Source organism: Nesoenas mayeri (assembly GCF_963082525.1).
Source record: "Nesoenas mayeri genome assembly, chromosome: 1".
NCBI lineage: Eukaryota > Metazoa > Chordata > Aves > Columbiformes > Columbidae > Nesoenas > Nesoenas mayeri.
In genome coordinates, this window is record NC_137541.1 from 194,784,253 (window position 1) to 194,798,161 (window position 13,909).

Consider the following 13,909-nt stretch of genomic DNA (forward strand, 5'->3'; position numbering starts at 1 on the left):
GAGAGTGACTGATATCCTTCTCGTGCCTCAAATGGAAAAACAAGACAGAGGAACTTAAAATATTCCCCGGTGTACAGGGAAATCCCTGAGCAATGGATTGACGCCTGTTGTGCAATGAAGTTCTTCTTGAACATCCTACTTGATGTTGCTTCTTCAAAAGAACAGTACATACCACTCACTAGCTGAACTAACTATTATCCACGCGATTGTCTGGACTTTTTCAGTACTATAGTTGTATTAATAAAACAAATAATACAGTTACTTTCTCCTGAAGTGTCGCTGCATTGTCTGGGAGTTCCCCCACCCGACGCAAAGCTACATGGCCACCTGAAGCACTGTGGCTACTACAGCAATGAGCCAAGAGCTGATTATTATCTGGCTTTCTAGGATGCTCCAGGCAGACTGATGAGCTCTTTGCCTGAGCAGCCGTGTGCCAGTTGAATTACACAGTTGAGGCACACAGATCAAACCAAGCGACTGGGCATCTGGCAGGTGAAAAAAACGTAGTGTTGTGCTGCAGGTGAGGCACACGGTCCTAACTACATGGGGGGGCCAAGGAAGGGAAGGTTTGATTTCACACCTCTCCAAAGGAAAGCTGCTGCCCTGTAAGAAAACCTCCTGCGAGCAGCGGCTGTAACAAGGCCTCTCTCCACTCGGATTCGTCTCCCACGTCCCTCGGGGAACGCTTTTCCCGCGGGGCTCCTCCCGCTCGTCCCCCCGCCACTCCGCAGAGCTATCCTGCAGCCCCCCCACGCTCCCTCCCACCGGCCAGCCCCCCCACCAGGGCACCCCGGTCCCGTTCCCTCAGCGCAGAGCCCAGCAAAGCGCTCTATAGCCTGAGGGGGGACTGTGGCAGAGCTCGCAGGATCCGAAGGCTCCGGAGGTCGCTCCTCTAACCCAATATGGCTGCGCTGCAGCTGCGCGCGGGTCAGGCACCGAGGGAGCCCCGCGAACCGGGAGCAGCAGGGAGGCTTCTAGGCGGGTTATCCTCTCAGGCAGCGCAGCCCCCGGCGCGCACCCGTCTCTGCAGACGCACAGAGCGATGTCCCGCGGCCCGAGGCGGATCCGCCCGCACAGGTGCGAGCGCAGCCGCCGCACTCCGAGCACAGACACCCCCCCGCCCCCGCACTGCCGCGCGGGACGGCGCATGCGCGAGCCGCGCCCAGCAGCAGCCGGGGCGGTAGCGAGGCCGCGCGCGCGGGGGTGGGCGGGCCTTTCCGCGGGGACGTTACAACTCGCCGAGGGTGGCGGCGGCGCCATTTTGAATTGGCTGAGGGTCGGAGGCGGCGGTTGCTGAACCGGGCTCCGCGGCCCCCGAGGAAACCAGCGAGAAAGGAGCGAGGTTTTGAATATGGCAGCGAATAGGAACTTGAAGCAAGTGCGGATCGAGAACAGCTCCCCAGCGGCGCCGATGGGCATGGTGGGGGGTGGCGGCGGCAATCTGAAGGGATTGCGGGGCCTAGAAACGGAGAGTGAGGCGGTGGCGGCCATGGCGCTACCGCCGAGCAAAGAAGGTGGAGATGAAGAACAGGAGGTTGGATTCACCATTGACATCAAAAGCTTTCTCAAACCTGGCGAGAAGAGCTACACGCAGCGCTGCCGACTGTTCGTGGGGAATTTGCCGACTGATATCACCGAGGAAGATTTCAAGCGCCTCTTCGAGCGCTACGGGGAGCCGAGCGAGGTCTTCATCAACCGGGACCGTGGCTTTGGCTTCATCCGCCTGGTGAGCGTTCGCGCCAGTCCGTGTGGCTGCCCTGTAACCCGGGGCTGCCTTTGGGAGCGGGAGGCTCCTGCTCCAGGCTCCCCCCGCCTTTCTTTGTCGGGCGGCTGTATAGAAGGACAGCTGGCCCCCATTCTCTCTGCCTGCTGCTAGCGCTGTTCCCTCAGCTTCCTCTGCTGTCTCCCCCCTCCCCTATTTGCCTCCCTGCACCCAAGTCAGAGGCCTGCGTTGTGAACAGCTTTCCCTGCCCGTCGCGTTTAGATTCCCACCTCACTGCACGATACTCCGCTGGTTTCAGGGCAGCTCCACCAGTTTACGTGCTGTTACCACGGGTAGTCCTGCAGCTTGGTCTTCCGTGAATGGGAGATTGCGTTGCGCCATTTGCTTTGTTCCTGTAACACCTGTATAAAGGCTTCCTTTATTTAACTCGGAGAATTTGTCGTACTTTAGGACTAGGTAAAAAATACATATACATAAAATATATATGCATCCTTTTAGGGAATAAACCTTTGCTTTGATTTGATAATCTGTGCACTGACTAGAGGATGGATTCTTTGCTTTTAATAAGAACAGCAAAAGAACCTAGCAGAGTATGTTTTAATTAAGAGAAAACAAGGCAAAGGAGACTATATATGAAGCATATATAGTGTATGTTTCATAGGCTCAAACCTATATTCACAATAAAATACAGGCTGAAATTTGATTCTGCATATATATATATATATATATATATATATATACACTAAACAGTTAATTTGAAAGACTGACCACGGTTTCAAAATACCACTGCTCACACGCCGTGAAAACGGAACGCATAATCTTAGAATTGCAAAGAAATGAGACTTTGGGTTGTTTAAATTATTTGTGTCTAGATAAGGCTAGATTTTTAGGGATAATACATTATACGATCGAAAATACTCAAGTGAGCATGCAAAAAAGGCATAAACTGAAAAACTTAAGATGTTGTATTTAAATGTCAGTTTAACGGGCAGGACTAGTTTTCATGACTCCTGTGTCTAGAATGCACTGATTTATATCATTCTGGAAATAGCTTTAGAGTGCTTTGGGCATCTCTAGTTACAATTTTTACATATATTTTACTGGTTAGGAATTTTTTGTTATTGTTGTCATCTGCTTGTGGCATTCTATCATACATCATACACTTGAGAATCCCCCAGCCTGAATTAGCAATTTTTTGGAGGAAGTGCGATACATTTACATGTCATTACTCAATTTTGTATGATTAGATACAGCTTTTATCTGAGCTTCCCGTTATGTTTAGGGAATATGGTGTGTGGGTTTTTTTTTTTTTTTAAACAATTTACCTGGTGACTTGAACTGTGGAGAAAATGGCTATCATCTAAAGAATAATTTATTTAATTGTAAGGGATCGTAGCTATCAAACTCAATGAAAATTTCTGTAATGGGAAAAAGTCAGTTATTGATACAAACTGTCTCATGGGTGTCTGTGCAGAAAGCCCATAAATGTGAGGAGAATGAATGTATGAGCAAATAAGGTAATTTTGTCATTTGTTGATGAAATTCGAAATGGATGTCCTTTGAGAGTTCATCTGATAGTGGTAACGACCAAGTGTGGTATTTTCATTTATTTAAAAACAAAACAAAAGCCAAACCAAAACACCTTAGATCTGTAGTGTAATCTTTGAAAATGTTTCCTATTATATGGAGCTAGGGATGCAGAATATAAGCAGCTGGGTAGTTAAATGTGAAAAAACATCAAGTTTTCAACTCTACTGAAAGCCTTTACAGAGCAGCAGAAATGTATCCGTCATAAGAATATTTTCTTAAGTCCTCTAATGTGCAACAAAATTTTTTGCATGTGTCGTTTTTTTAGCATAAGTCACAGGGGATCACAATTTTTTTTTCATTTTTTTTCCTCAATCACTGAACAGGAACTTTGTGGGTTTTTTGATTTTTTTTTTGGTTTTTTTTTTTAGGGGGAGTTTTTTAGGGAGAAAGAGTTGAATGACCCTGAGGCTATTGTGCTTAAGGAAAAATAAATTCTTACTTTTGGGAGGGGTGAGGGGAGAAACCACAAAAGTGATATCTGTTGTCTTTGAAAATAAAATACGTAAAATATTTTTTATCTTGAAAAAGGAATCTAGGACACTGGCTGAAATAGCGAAAGCAGAACTTGATGGTACTATTTTGAAGAGCAGACCACTTCGAATTCGATTTGCTACACATGGAGCTGCCCTAACAGTGAAGAATCTTTCACCTGTTGTTTCTAATGAGCTGCTGGAACAAGCATTCTCTCAATTTGGACCAGTGGAAAGAGCTGTTGTTGTAGTAGATGATCGTGGCAGAGCTACAGGAAAAGGTTTTGTAGAGTTTGCAGCAAAACCTCCAGCACGGAAAGCTCTAGAAAGATGCAACGATGGGGCATTCTTGCTAACAACGTAAGTTCACAGGCTTTTGTTTGAATTCGTGTGAGTATATATCTATGATGTGAACAGAAACCGCGTTAATGAGTATTCCCCAGTTCTTATTTTATTTTCAAATTGTGAAAGCCATCAGGTGAGAAATTAAGGTGTTTTATATCAATATCCAAAATACTCCTAATTTTCTTTTTGTGTGAGGGGAAACCATCTTTTTCTGCTTACTGTATATAAGACTTTTAGTTACTATATTAGAGTCTGATAGTAACATTTTGCTTTTCCTTGTCTACGTGCATGATTACTTTTTTGTAGTGACGCTTTATTTTCATTGATTGCACTCTGCTTGATCCCAGTAACAATGTGACAAAACAACATGCCTCTGTTTCTTGGCAAAACTGTGCGCTAAGTGGCTCAAATTTCTGTAAACTCGGGTAAGTCTTCCTGCATTTATTTCTGTTGCAGAAGTTTTTGTGTCTTGAAAGGCCAGAAGTACTTTTTTTTAATGAAGACTTGGATTCTACAGAAGTTTATGGTAACAATCCCTTGAAAACTTGCTATTTTAAAGGCAAGCAAGCTTACAAATTACAGCACTTCTTTCTTGCACCTCTTATTTCTGTAATTGCTGAAGAGAGTGTTAACTGCTGTGTTTCACCACATTCACTAGTGACATTTTCAAGTGCTTTCCTAAAGGTTGTGTGAACTGTTATATATTCAGAATTTTTAAAATTTTTCTGATTCTCGTTTGGGAAAATAAGGCTGTGGCTCCACAGCATGGAAGCTTGCTGCCATCAGAACCCATACTTCTTTTTCTCTTCCTGCCTCGGCTGCGCTCTTGGTCTATATGCCTGAGAAATTTCTGATACTTCCATAAGCCACTTATGCTTGCTAAAACAACAGAAAGCATTTGGCTGGTTTTATTTGGTATTTTTTTTGCTGTTTAAGCACATGAAGGTGCTTGCTAACATGAGTGCCATGAACATCACACCCAGCAGATAGTAAGGCAGGAGAAAATGTTGCCTGGATGAGACTGCAGGTGGGGAAAGAGTCTGGAACTCCTCTTTCTCATGATAATCTCAAAATCTTGTGTGCCACTGAACTGATTTGGTGGCTATGTAGTAAATTCAATCTGAATATGGCTTTACTGTTATCAGTAGGTGCCAGCAATTTTTTCTTATCCCCTAGGTTTTCTTGGCCTTAGTGTTTGACTGGTAGCATGGTGAGCCAAACAAGGGAACCAATCTAGTTCAGTGTTACGTGAATGTTGTTCTTGGCAGGAGGGATGTGGCGGGGAAAAGAAGCAAGGGTATGAGGGAGAGTTTTCTTTTTCTACCAGCTGAGTAGATTGGTTGGATTGAGATGACCATCTAACTATGGCCTGAGTGAATAAAGAGCGCTTGATCTTTTATCTTGCTTAGCTGGCTGCCATGTTCCCTAATGTGCAGTTGTGAAGACAATTAGGATGAATGTGCTGCCAAAGTTTTGCTTCAGAATTTAAAATTTTAAATTTTTAGCTGAAAACTCTTTGCCTAATCAAAAGAAAATCTCTCATTTCCTGGGCTACATGTATCAAAACCAGGCATTTGAAATGTTAATATAGAGATTTAAAATTATTATTTTAAATTGTAACTTGTTATTTAAATGAAACTGAACTATGGTCTTCAAAACTGCCATGCAGATAACGTCAGGAGAAATAGTTCCTGAGTTGTGCTCTGTGATTCCAGACTTGATCTTTTTAATTTGCACTCAGTGCCCTAAGCTTTTTTTTTCAGCTGTTAGTGTTTTTAAAAATATATTGATTTATTTCACTTTTCAGATATTTTAACAGAAAAAAAGGCATGGAACACAATAAATAAATGCTGGCATTTTGAAAATAGTGTCCCTAGCTCTTATTGCTTTGAGGTGTGTATTACAGGCTGTGCTCCCAAGACTGATGCAGAGAGCTTTTTACACAATTCAGGATCCTTATACTACTCTCCCTGGCAGTACTGGCTAATAATTTGCCTCTGATTACTACAGATAATGAGAATTCAAGGAAGGTATTTTCGAAGATAAATTAGGATTCTGATTTGTGAGTGTGGTTGTCCAAAGAATGGGTTTTAAATAACTTCAGTAAAAATGTTTTTCTAATTATCACTGGAATATTAATGCTGAATTATCAAGCTGTCTTCAATTGCAGAGTAACTCTTAAAAGTATCTTTTAATATTCTGTGGAAACATGAACTGGTTGTGTTGCTCTGTTTTGAGTTTGTTTGGTCCTTTGTCAATATAGTCATGGCCACTATTGCCTCACTGATAAAAAGGTATTTCTTTCCTAAATATTTTGTAATTATTTGTAGAGGGTTTCAAGATTCTTTTAACCTTTGAATACTTCATAGCCAACAGAACTACACAAGTGAGTTGTGGTTCCTAGGTGGAATAGCTGGTTTTGGGCGTAGAAACAATTGTTTTTAAAGATAATTCTTAAAATCAGGATTAATTGGAATTCTATGATTTAAGAAGAAATTGGAATACACAGGAATTATAGATAACACATATGTTAGCTTTCAGGAGGGTTTCTTCAAAATACTAAATTGACTGCTTCATTTTTGATTCAGTTATTCAATTGAAACTGTCTTCCAGAACACCTCGACCTGTTGTTGTAGAACCAATGGAGCAATTTGATGATGAAGATGGGCTCCCAGAGAAGCTAATGCAAAAAACACAACAGTATCACAAGTAAGTTGTGCTCAGATTTTTTAGAAAACATGGTTTAAATTACTTACTTAGCTTGATAAATATGTGCTGATTTTTATTTATGAGATTGTGTAACAGGAAGTAGTGTTTTGTACATTGCGCTATTTTGGGACCATGCCAAGATTTCCTAATTATAGCAAAATTCAGACTTGCTGGTTTAACATTCTGTGCATTTACTAAAGTACATAGATTCCTGGCCTACACTGGAATCAGTTGGAGCTTGTTGCTGGCCAGGCTATGATCTTTTATGGTTTAGGGGTGTGGTCTAATCTGGCAGAGATTTGTATACCCACAGATTTTTTTGTTGTAGCCCCCTGACTGGAGAGTCAGTGGGCTGTAAATCTGTTCAGCTTCCATGCTTCAGATGAAACTTTGAGCGTGACATGAGAAAGTGAGTCTTGATAATGAAGTAGAAGTCACTTAATTTTTAATACTGAAATTTGATTGCTATTTAGAGATCATGTTGCCTGAAGCTAAAATGCTTATTCTGGTAAGGCTGTTTTAAAAATATGGCACTATTAGTGTTAGAACCCAAAATAAAATGTTGGTACTTTTTAATGCTTAGAGTTTCTGGCTAATGTTCTGAGCTGTCAAGTAAGCTTTTACATTTATTCAAATAACTGGTTTTATTAATTGACTGCTTCCTTTAGAATGGTGAACATACTTAATCTAACGTTGCAGTTCAGTATTTTGTAGTGATGTAAATATGAATTTTTATCTTCAAATTATATAAACGGAACAGGTCTTTATTAGGATAATTCACTGATCGTGTTGCTTGTCTTAACAGCTGAATTAACTTTGACTAGTTCAGAATGTAGTCATCTAACAGGTTGATTTAAAGTCAGATCTACACTTGAAGTGATTGTTTATAAATTCTTTGGCTGTTGCAGCTGTTGATGTGTCCTTTTGTACATTTTAACTGCAAAATTTTTATTAGGGAAAGAGAACAGCCTCCACGTTTTGCTCAGCCTGGGACCTTTGAGTTTGAGTATGCTTCACGGTGGAAGGCTCTTGATGAGATGGAAAAGCAACAGCGTGAGCAGGTTGACAGGAACATTAGAGAAGCCAAAGAGAAGCTAGAGGCAGAAATGGAAGCAGCTAGACATGAGCATCAGCTTATGCTGATGAGGCAAGGTAAAATCGGATAACTGGTATTAAATTTGTTTTGTCTTAGATTTTATTTGTGTAGCATATTGAGCTGTATGTTAAACTTGGGAGATTTTGCCAGACACTATTTAATGAAATGCACTGAACTGAGAAAAGCAACATTTCTTCTTACACATTTCTTGTTGATTTGCAGAAATGGAGTAAGAAACTCAGAAAAGGGTGATTGTTTAGGTCTCTTTCCTTCACTTTTAAAATTTGTCTGGTGTAAGTAGTTTATGTAAGGAAATTGAATGATAGATTCATACTCATCAGTAAAATTATTTCGTATTTTTGGTGTTGCTGATGGTACTAGTTAGGTATTGTTTGTGTGTTGTGTGTGGGAGAAAATAGAAAAATGATAGCTTATTTAGGCTGTTCTGTGCACCTCTGGTATGATTTGAATGTTATAGTAGCTGGTGTTACTTTTTTTTTTTTTCATCTGAAACCCAGCTAAGAAGTCTGAGTGCATAGTATTATATGTATGTAACAACTCAAAATAACTCACAGTTGCCATGAATTTCAGTCGTTCTTGACATCTTAAGATCATGTATCCCTCTTTAATAATTGTTTGGACATCTTGTCTTTTGCTACTGTTGGGTGAAAAAAAGTCCTCTAGTGTCTCTTGGGCAGAGAGGACAGTAGCAGGGCGAGTATCTGGTACTTTCTGCTTGTTAGTCTTCAGAACATGCTTTTCTCAAAATGCTGTGGACATGCAGTCACTGCTTTCCAGTTCAGAGATGTTGAACTACTACTTGATTTTAGCTTCCTCTGTATGACTGCTGAATTGCAAGACTTTAATGGATAAAGATTAAATATATTGCATATCTGTCAGAAAGGATCTCAAGGTTTGTTGCATGAATGAAACACTTAATTTTTTTTTTTTTTTTTTAAATCTTAACTTAAGGGAGATCATGGCTACCTAAAAAAATTGTTAGCCCTAAGAGATCATAAGACAGTACAATAACTAGCTTGATAGACTGAATAAGGATACATCGTCACTTTAAAGGGATTTGAACTTGAGATTCTAAGTAGTGGAAGCATTTCAAAACTTAAACCCAGGTAACTCATATACATTGTCTGCTGCAATTATTTGTCTTTACCTATTCTTAAGAAAGGACATTTTTGTTGGTAGTACAACTTTCCTGTTGGAGACTGATTTATCTTAATGTTTTCTGCTGGCTTGAATGACATGTTGAAAACATCTATATGAGCTGTATTAGAGTATTCTCTGGGTTGGTGGAATTAAAGCACCTAAATGCTTGGATATATTGAATGTGAACACACAGTCTTTTTAAAAATCTGGTTTTAAACTTTTTCAAAACTGGAAAAGATATTAAAATTACCATATTTCATTTTTTTTGTATAGTATTCTTAAATGTACTGAACTGAAAGTTGTCATTAGGGAAAAGTTTACTTTGCCTGTTTTTGCTTGCTTTTAGTGTGAAACCGTATTGGTATTATTTATGCTGAAATACAGAGCATAATAAAATAAAAAACTGTTTAGAAATGCAGAAGTGTTACTGCAGCACCTGAAATGACAACTGTCAAGTTGTTTCTTAGTTTATTTTCCAAGCAAAAAATGTTAAAGCATTTGGTTTGCATCTAAGCATAGGTATGTCTTGTAGGTGAGGAGTGTGAATGTTAATGTGATACAACAACAATGCATGTAATATATAGTACAGCCCCTCCTTTTCAATTAGACTCACTTTTAAATTTTGTGTGTATGTGTGACTGACATTGGTAAAGGTGGTTCAGTGCTGAAAATACAGGTTGGATAAATTTACCATTGGCTTTACTAATTGTTAATATTTGGTAGTGCTAATGATCCAGTTCTAAAACTTATGCCTGCACCTGATGGCAAGGTTAGGGATTACTTTTTCTTAAATTATCATACTTTAATAATGTTTTAAACTGTGATGACAGTGGCCTTTTATTAAGGTGGAAAAGGTCTTGATGGTAAAACATGGGAGAGCAGCTTATGTATGTTTTGAAGATACTAGAGTTTATTGTAAGATATCTATTAAGCTCCACTTTTGTATGGAAAAGGAAGACAGTCCTTCTGTTGAAGAGCCACTAGAATATGAATGCTTTTGGTGCTGATATCCTAGTGAGGAAGCTAACATTCTGTTAGTGTGGGAGTCCCTGTTCGGTAATGAAACTTCTGAGGCATCAGAACCTAGAATTGATGTTTTTGTATACCTGATGCACAAACAACAGATTTAAGGCTATATTGCATTTTATATTTCAGAGTAACTACTTTAATATATTAGCTGTCAGGAGCTAAAAAGATGGGAAGGATGAGCTTACTAGAGTCCATATACTCCTGGAGGTGAAGGTTTTATAAAAATTGCTTTATGAGAGCTGGTGGAACTTGAACATGTTGACTTAAAGTACTCAGTTTTTTGTGGTATTAATACTGAAGGTAGACTTCATTCTTTTGATACGTGTAATTTTTCACTTTTGAGTGTCATGTTTTGACAAATTGAGTCAGAAGTAATTTGTAAAGCAGGATACATGTTCTCACATGTGAGTAAATTGGCATGATATTTCTGATCTGCATATTGGTGGTATGCTTCAGACTTTTGTAAATATTTTCTCATAATGGCGATGAAATAGTTTAATCAAATACTGGGAAATGTGACTAAATTTAACCAGAAATTTCATTCTTCATAAGTTATATGGCAGCTGGACATCTGTTTTTCATCTGTAAAACCTTAAAAATCAGCAGCTAAAACAAAAATATTTTTTAGACTTGGTATTCCTGCTTGTAGAATTAACTTCTGATGTGAGAGTACACTTAGATCATCTGCCCTCTGCTCTGCAGGAGGGTGAGGATAAAATGAAGACCTTGCCCTTCTGTAAGCACTAGAAAGTGCTTTCTGTCCTTCTTTTTTTTTTCCCTGCAGCTACTTTAGTGCAGGTTTTTTCTATTCAGAGAGAGGGCCTGTGTCCAGCATACGTCAGTCCAGAATTACATCATTACAGGTCTTTTATATGAATGACTCTGTGCACAGCTGCAGCCTGTAGATCTGTGTTTTCATCTGGCTTGTAAGGCTTTGTGCGAAGATTCTGCCGTTGACAAATGGTACTGGAACATAAATTTCAGGAAAGCCAATAATCAGAACTATGCTCTGGAAAAAGATAAGAGGGCACTGAGAAAAGTAAAACTCCTTAAGAATAAAAGGGAGTAAATGATAAATTTGTAGCAAAAAAAGTAGGAAATCTTGTGCAAATATGTTAACACAAGAAAAAAGGGAATGCTGCATAAATTTGAAAGAATGAAGAACTGGCAAGGAAATACCTTTTCCCACAGTGGACAATATTGAGGATAGAATGGGTCAGTTCTTGATATCAGTAATACCCTGAAACAACCTGAAGGTTATTTTTGAAACAAAAAAGTGCACTTGTACTCTGAAATAATATAAAGCTTATTTTAAAAAAAAAAAAAAGTGTACTTGTGGTGCTCCCCTGAGTAGCAGGATAACAGTGACCAGGCCTTCAGTGGCAAGTACAGTTGGAAAGAAGCTCTCACACTTCGTGATTCAAATGAATCTTCAATGTAATCATATTCTATTGAAGTGTGAAATGTCTTAGTTTTGTAGAAGAGATTGGAAAAATGTGCCTGCAAAATGTGCTTGAGAAAGGACTTCTAGTATCAATAAGGATGCTGTGAGAGTAAAAAATCTGATATCTTCATTAGAGAAGAAAATAAATACATGATATTTTGGTGAAATGTACTGGTCATTGTAGTTTTTGGATATTAAAGTAAAAGTTTAAGATGTAAACAATATATGCTGATGCAAATTTGAGGAAAGCGATGTACATAGCTAAAAAGATGCTTTGATTACCATGGTGAAGAAATGCATAGAGAAATGTGTGGAGTAGCTGAACTAAAGCATAAAAGGCATGTGTTAGGTGATACAGTGGAATGTTTGTCATTGTGTCTGTAAATAATGTCATGTAGCCAATATCCTATGAAGACAGAAAGGGCAAATAACTGCTTTCTAACAAAAGGTAGAATTAATATTCATTTAAGAAACTATACATTTCCAGGTAGAAATCAATAATGTCAGAAACTAGTACAGGAAAAGTAATTACTGTTGTTTGGACCCTGCTTTTTAAGAGCTTTATAAGTGCTTTTTAAGAGGATATGGCTGTTTCTTTTTGGTAGTGTTGAAGATTAATCATTTGAAAGTCACTATAAGCAGAGTCATGACAAATCTCTACAGAGGCTCAGGTTACATGTACCTGAAGTTCATATGACTTTTTTCTGATGTGTGCCATGTAGTGGTCTGCTATAGGTAGTGGAGAGTATAAGCCTCTATATGTTGTACTAGTTTTCTTGCTAGTGTGGCTTTAGTAGTACACAGCATTGTTAGAAAATTGATGCTGGCCGTAGATGTAAAACTAGGATGTGATTTAAGTGGTGAAGAATTTTTTTCTTTCTCCTTTTATTTGTTTGAAGACTTCAGATTTCTGGTTCCATTACCTGCTTGAGGGGCTTTGCCAGCCCTATAGATTTCCGTGTTTGTGAACTGTGGATCCACCATGTTTTTTCATATATGGAAGAAACGAGTTAAATGCTTTGAGAAAATTATTTAAAAAATGAATATTAGAACTGTAATCTGACAGCGATAGTGATTTTATTTTTGTGCTGCCACATTGATGATTGGCAACTTTTATCTTTAATACATTTTTAATCCTGTTAGATCTCATGCGACGTCAAGAAGAACTGAGGCGTTTGGAAGAACTTCGAAATCAAGAACTTCAAAAACGCAAGCAGATACAATTGAGGTATTTTGTCTTCTACTGTGCAAAGGTGTGGCATGGAGCTGATATAGGCCTGCATCAGTTTGGATACTCTAGCTTGCAGAGCTTGCTTTTGATATAAAAAACGTTTCTGCTGCTGAAAAGTTCCTTTTCAAAAGCATAATGTGTGATATTTCTGTTAATGAACAGAAAAGTGATCACTTATGCTAATATAAAAGACTGCTTTTTTCATTTATTTCAGCTCTGCTAGTTCTGTTGTAAACTTCTGAGCTTTCTAAATAGTGTAGAAATGTCTTAAGATAATTTTTTTGTTTCATATGATTTATTTTAACCTTGTGACTGAAGTATAGCTCTAATAGAGCTGAATAGATATGAACATCCTTCTAAGATTTGTGGGCAGGTTATTTGCATGTGGAATAGAAACATTGCAAATTTATAGTCTGACAGGAGATTTTTGAGGGCATTTTCACATGGTATTCCGGTATGCTGCAAACAATTTTTCCTTTAAGGTCTGATTGATACAAATACTTGTTTTCATGCCTCTACTGCAATTTAAGAAAATAGACATCATATCATCATATTGTGTCCAGTTCTGGGCCCCTCAGTTCAAGAAGGACAGAGAACTGCTGGAGAGAGTCCAGCGCAGGGCAACAAAGATGATTAAGGGAGTGGAGCATCTCCTGTATGAGGAAAGGCTGAGGGAGCTGGGGCTCTTTAGCTTGGAGGCGACTGAGGGGTGACCTCATTAATATTTACGGATATATAAAGGGTGAGTGTCACAAGGATGGAGCCAGGCTCTTTTCGGTGACAACCAATGGTAGGACAAGGGGTAATGGGATCAAGCTGGAACATAAAAGGTTCCACTTAAATTTGAGAAGAAACTTCTTCTCAGTGAGGGTGACAGACACTGGAACAGGCTGCCCAGGGGGGTTGTGGAGTCTCCTTCTCTGGAGACATTCAAAACCCGCCTGGACACCTTCCTGTGTAACCTCATGTAGGTGTTCCTGCTCCGGCAGGAGGATTGGACTAGATGATCTTTCGAGGTCCCTTCCAATCCCTGACATTCTATGATTCTGTGATCATCATGATTTGGTTTATACTTTTAATGTTAAATACCACAAGGAATGTACATGAGGAG

The 13,909-nt window shown here is 39.2% G+C and overlaps 1 protein-coding gene across 6 annotated transcripts in view; it reads left to right on the plus strand.

The window, feature by feature from the left end:
• The first annotated feature begins 1,277 nt into the window (after positions 1-1,277).
• Positions 1,278-13,909, plus strand: part of PSPC1 (paraspeckle component 1) — a 63,746-nt gene continuing 51,114 nt past the window's right edge. For 5 of the 6 annotated variants that reach the window (XR_013923622.1, XR_013923623.1, XR_013923624.1 and 2 more), the window contains exons 1-6: positions 1,278-1,726; positions 3,842-4,143; positions 4,476-4,553; positions 6,742-6,837; positions 7,793-7,989; positions 12,711-12,795. Coding sequence is in view for 2 of the 6 variants with exons in the window: in XM_080364069.1 (XP_080220195.1) it covers positions 1,352-1,726; positions 3,842-4,143; positions 4,476-4,553; positions 6,742-6,837; positions 7,793-7,989; positions 12,711-12,795 (1,133 nt within the window). In the remaining 4 variants the exon portion in view is untranslated. The remainder of the gene's footprint in view (positions 1,727-3,841; positions 4,144-4,475; positions 4,554-6,741; positions 6,838-7,792; positions 7,990-12,710; positions 12,796-13,909) is intronic. The other variant, XM_080364070.1, reaches the window with a different exon arrangement.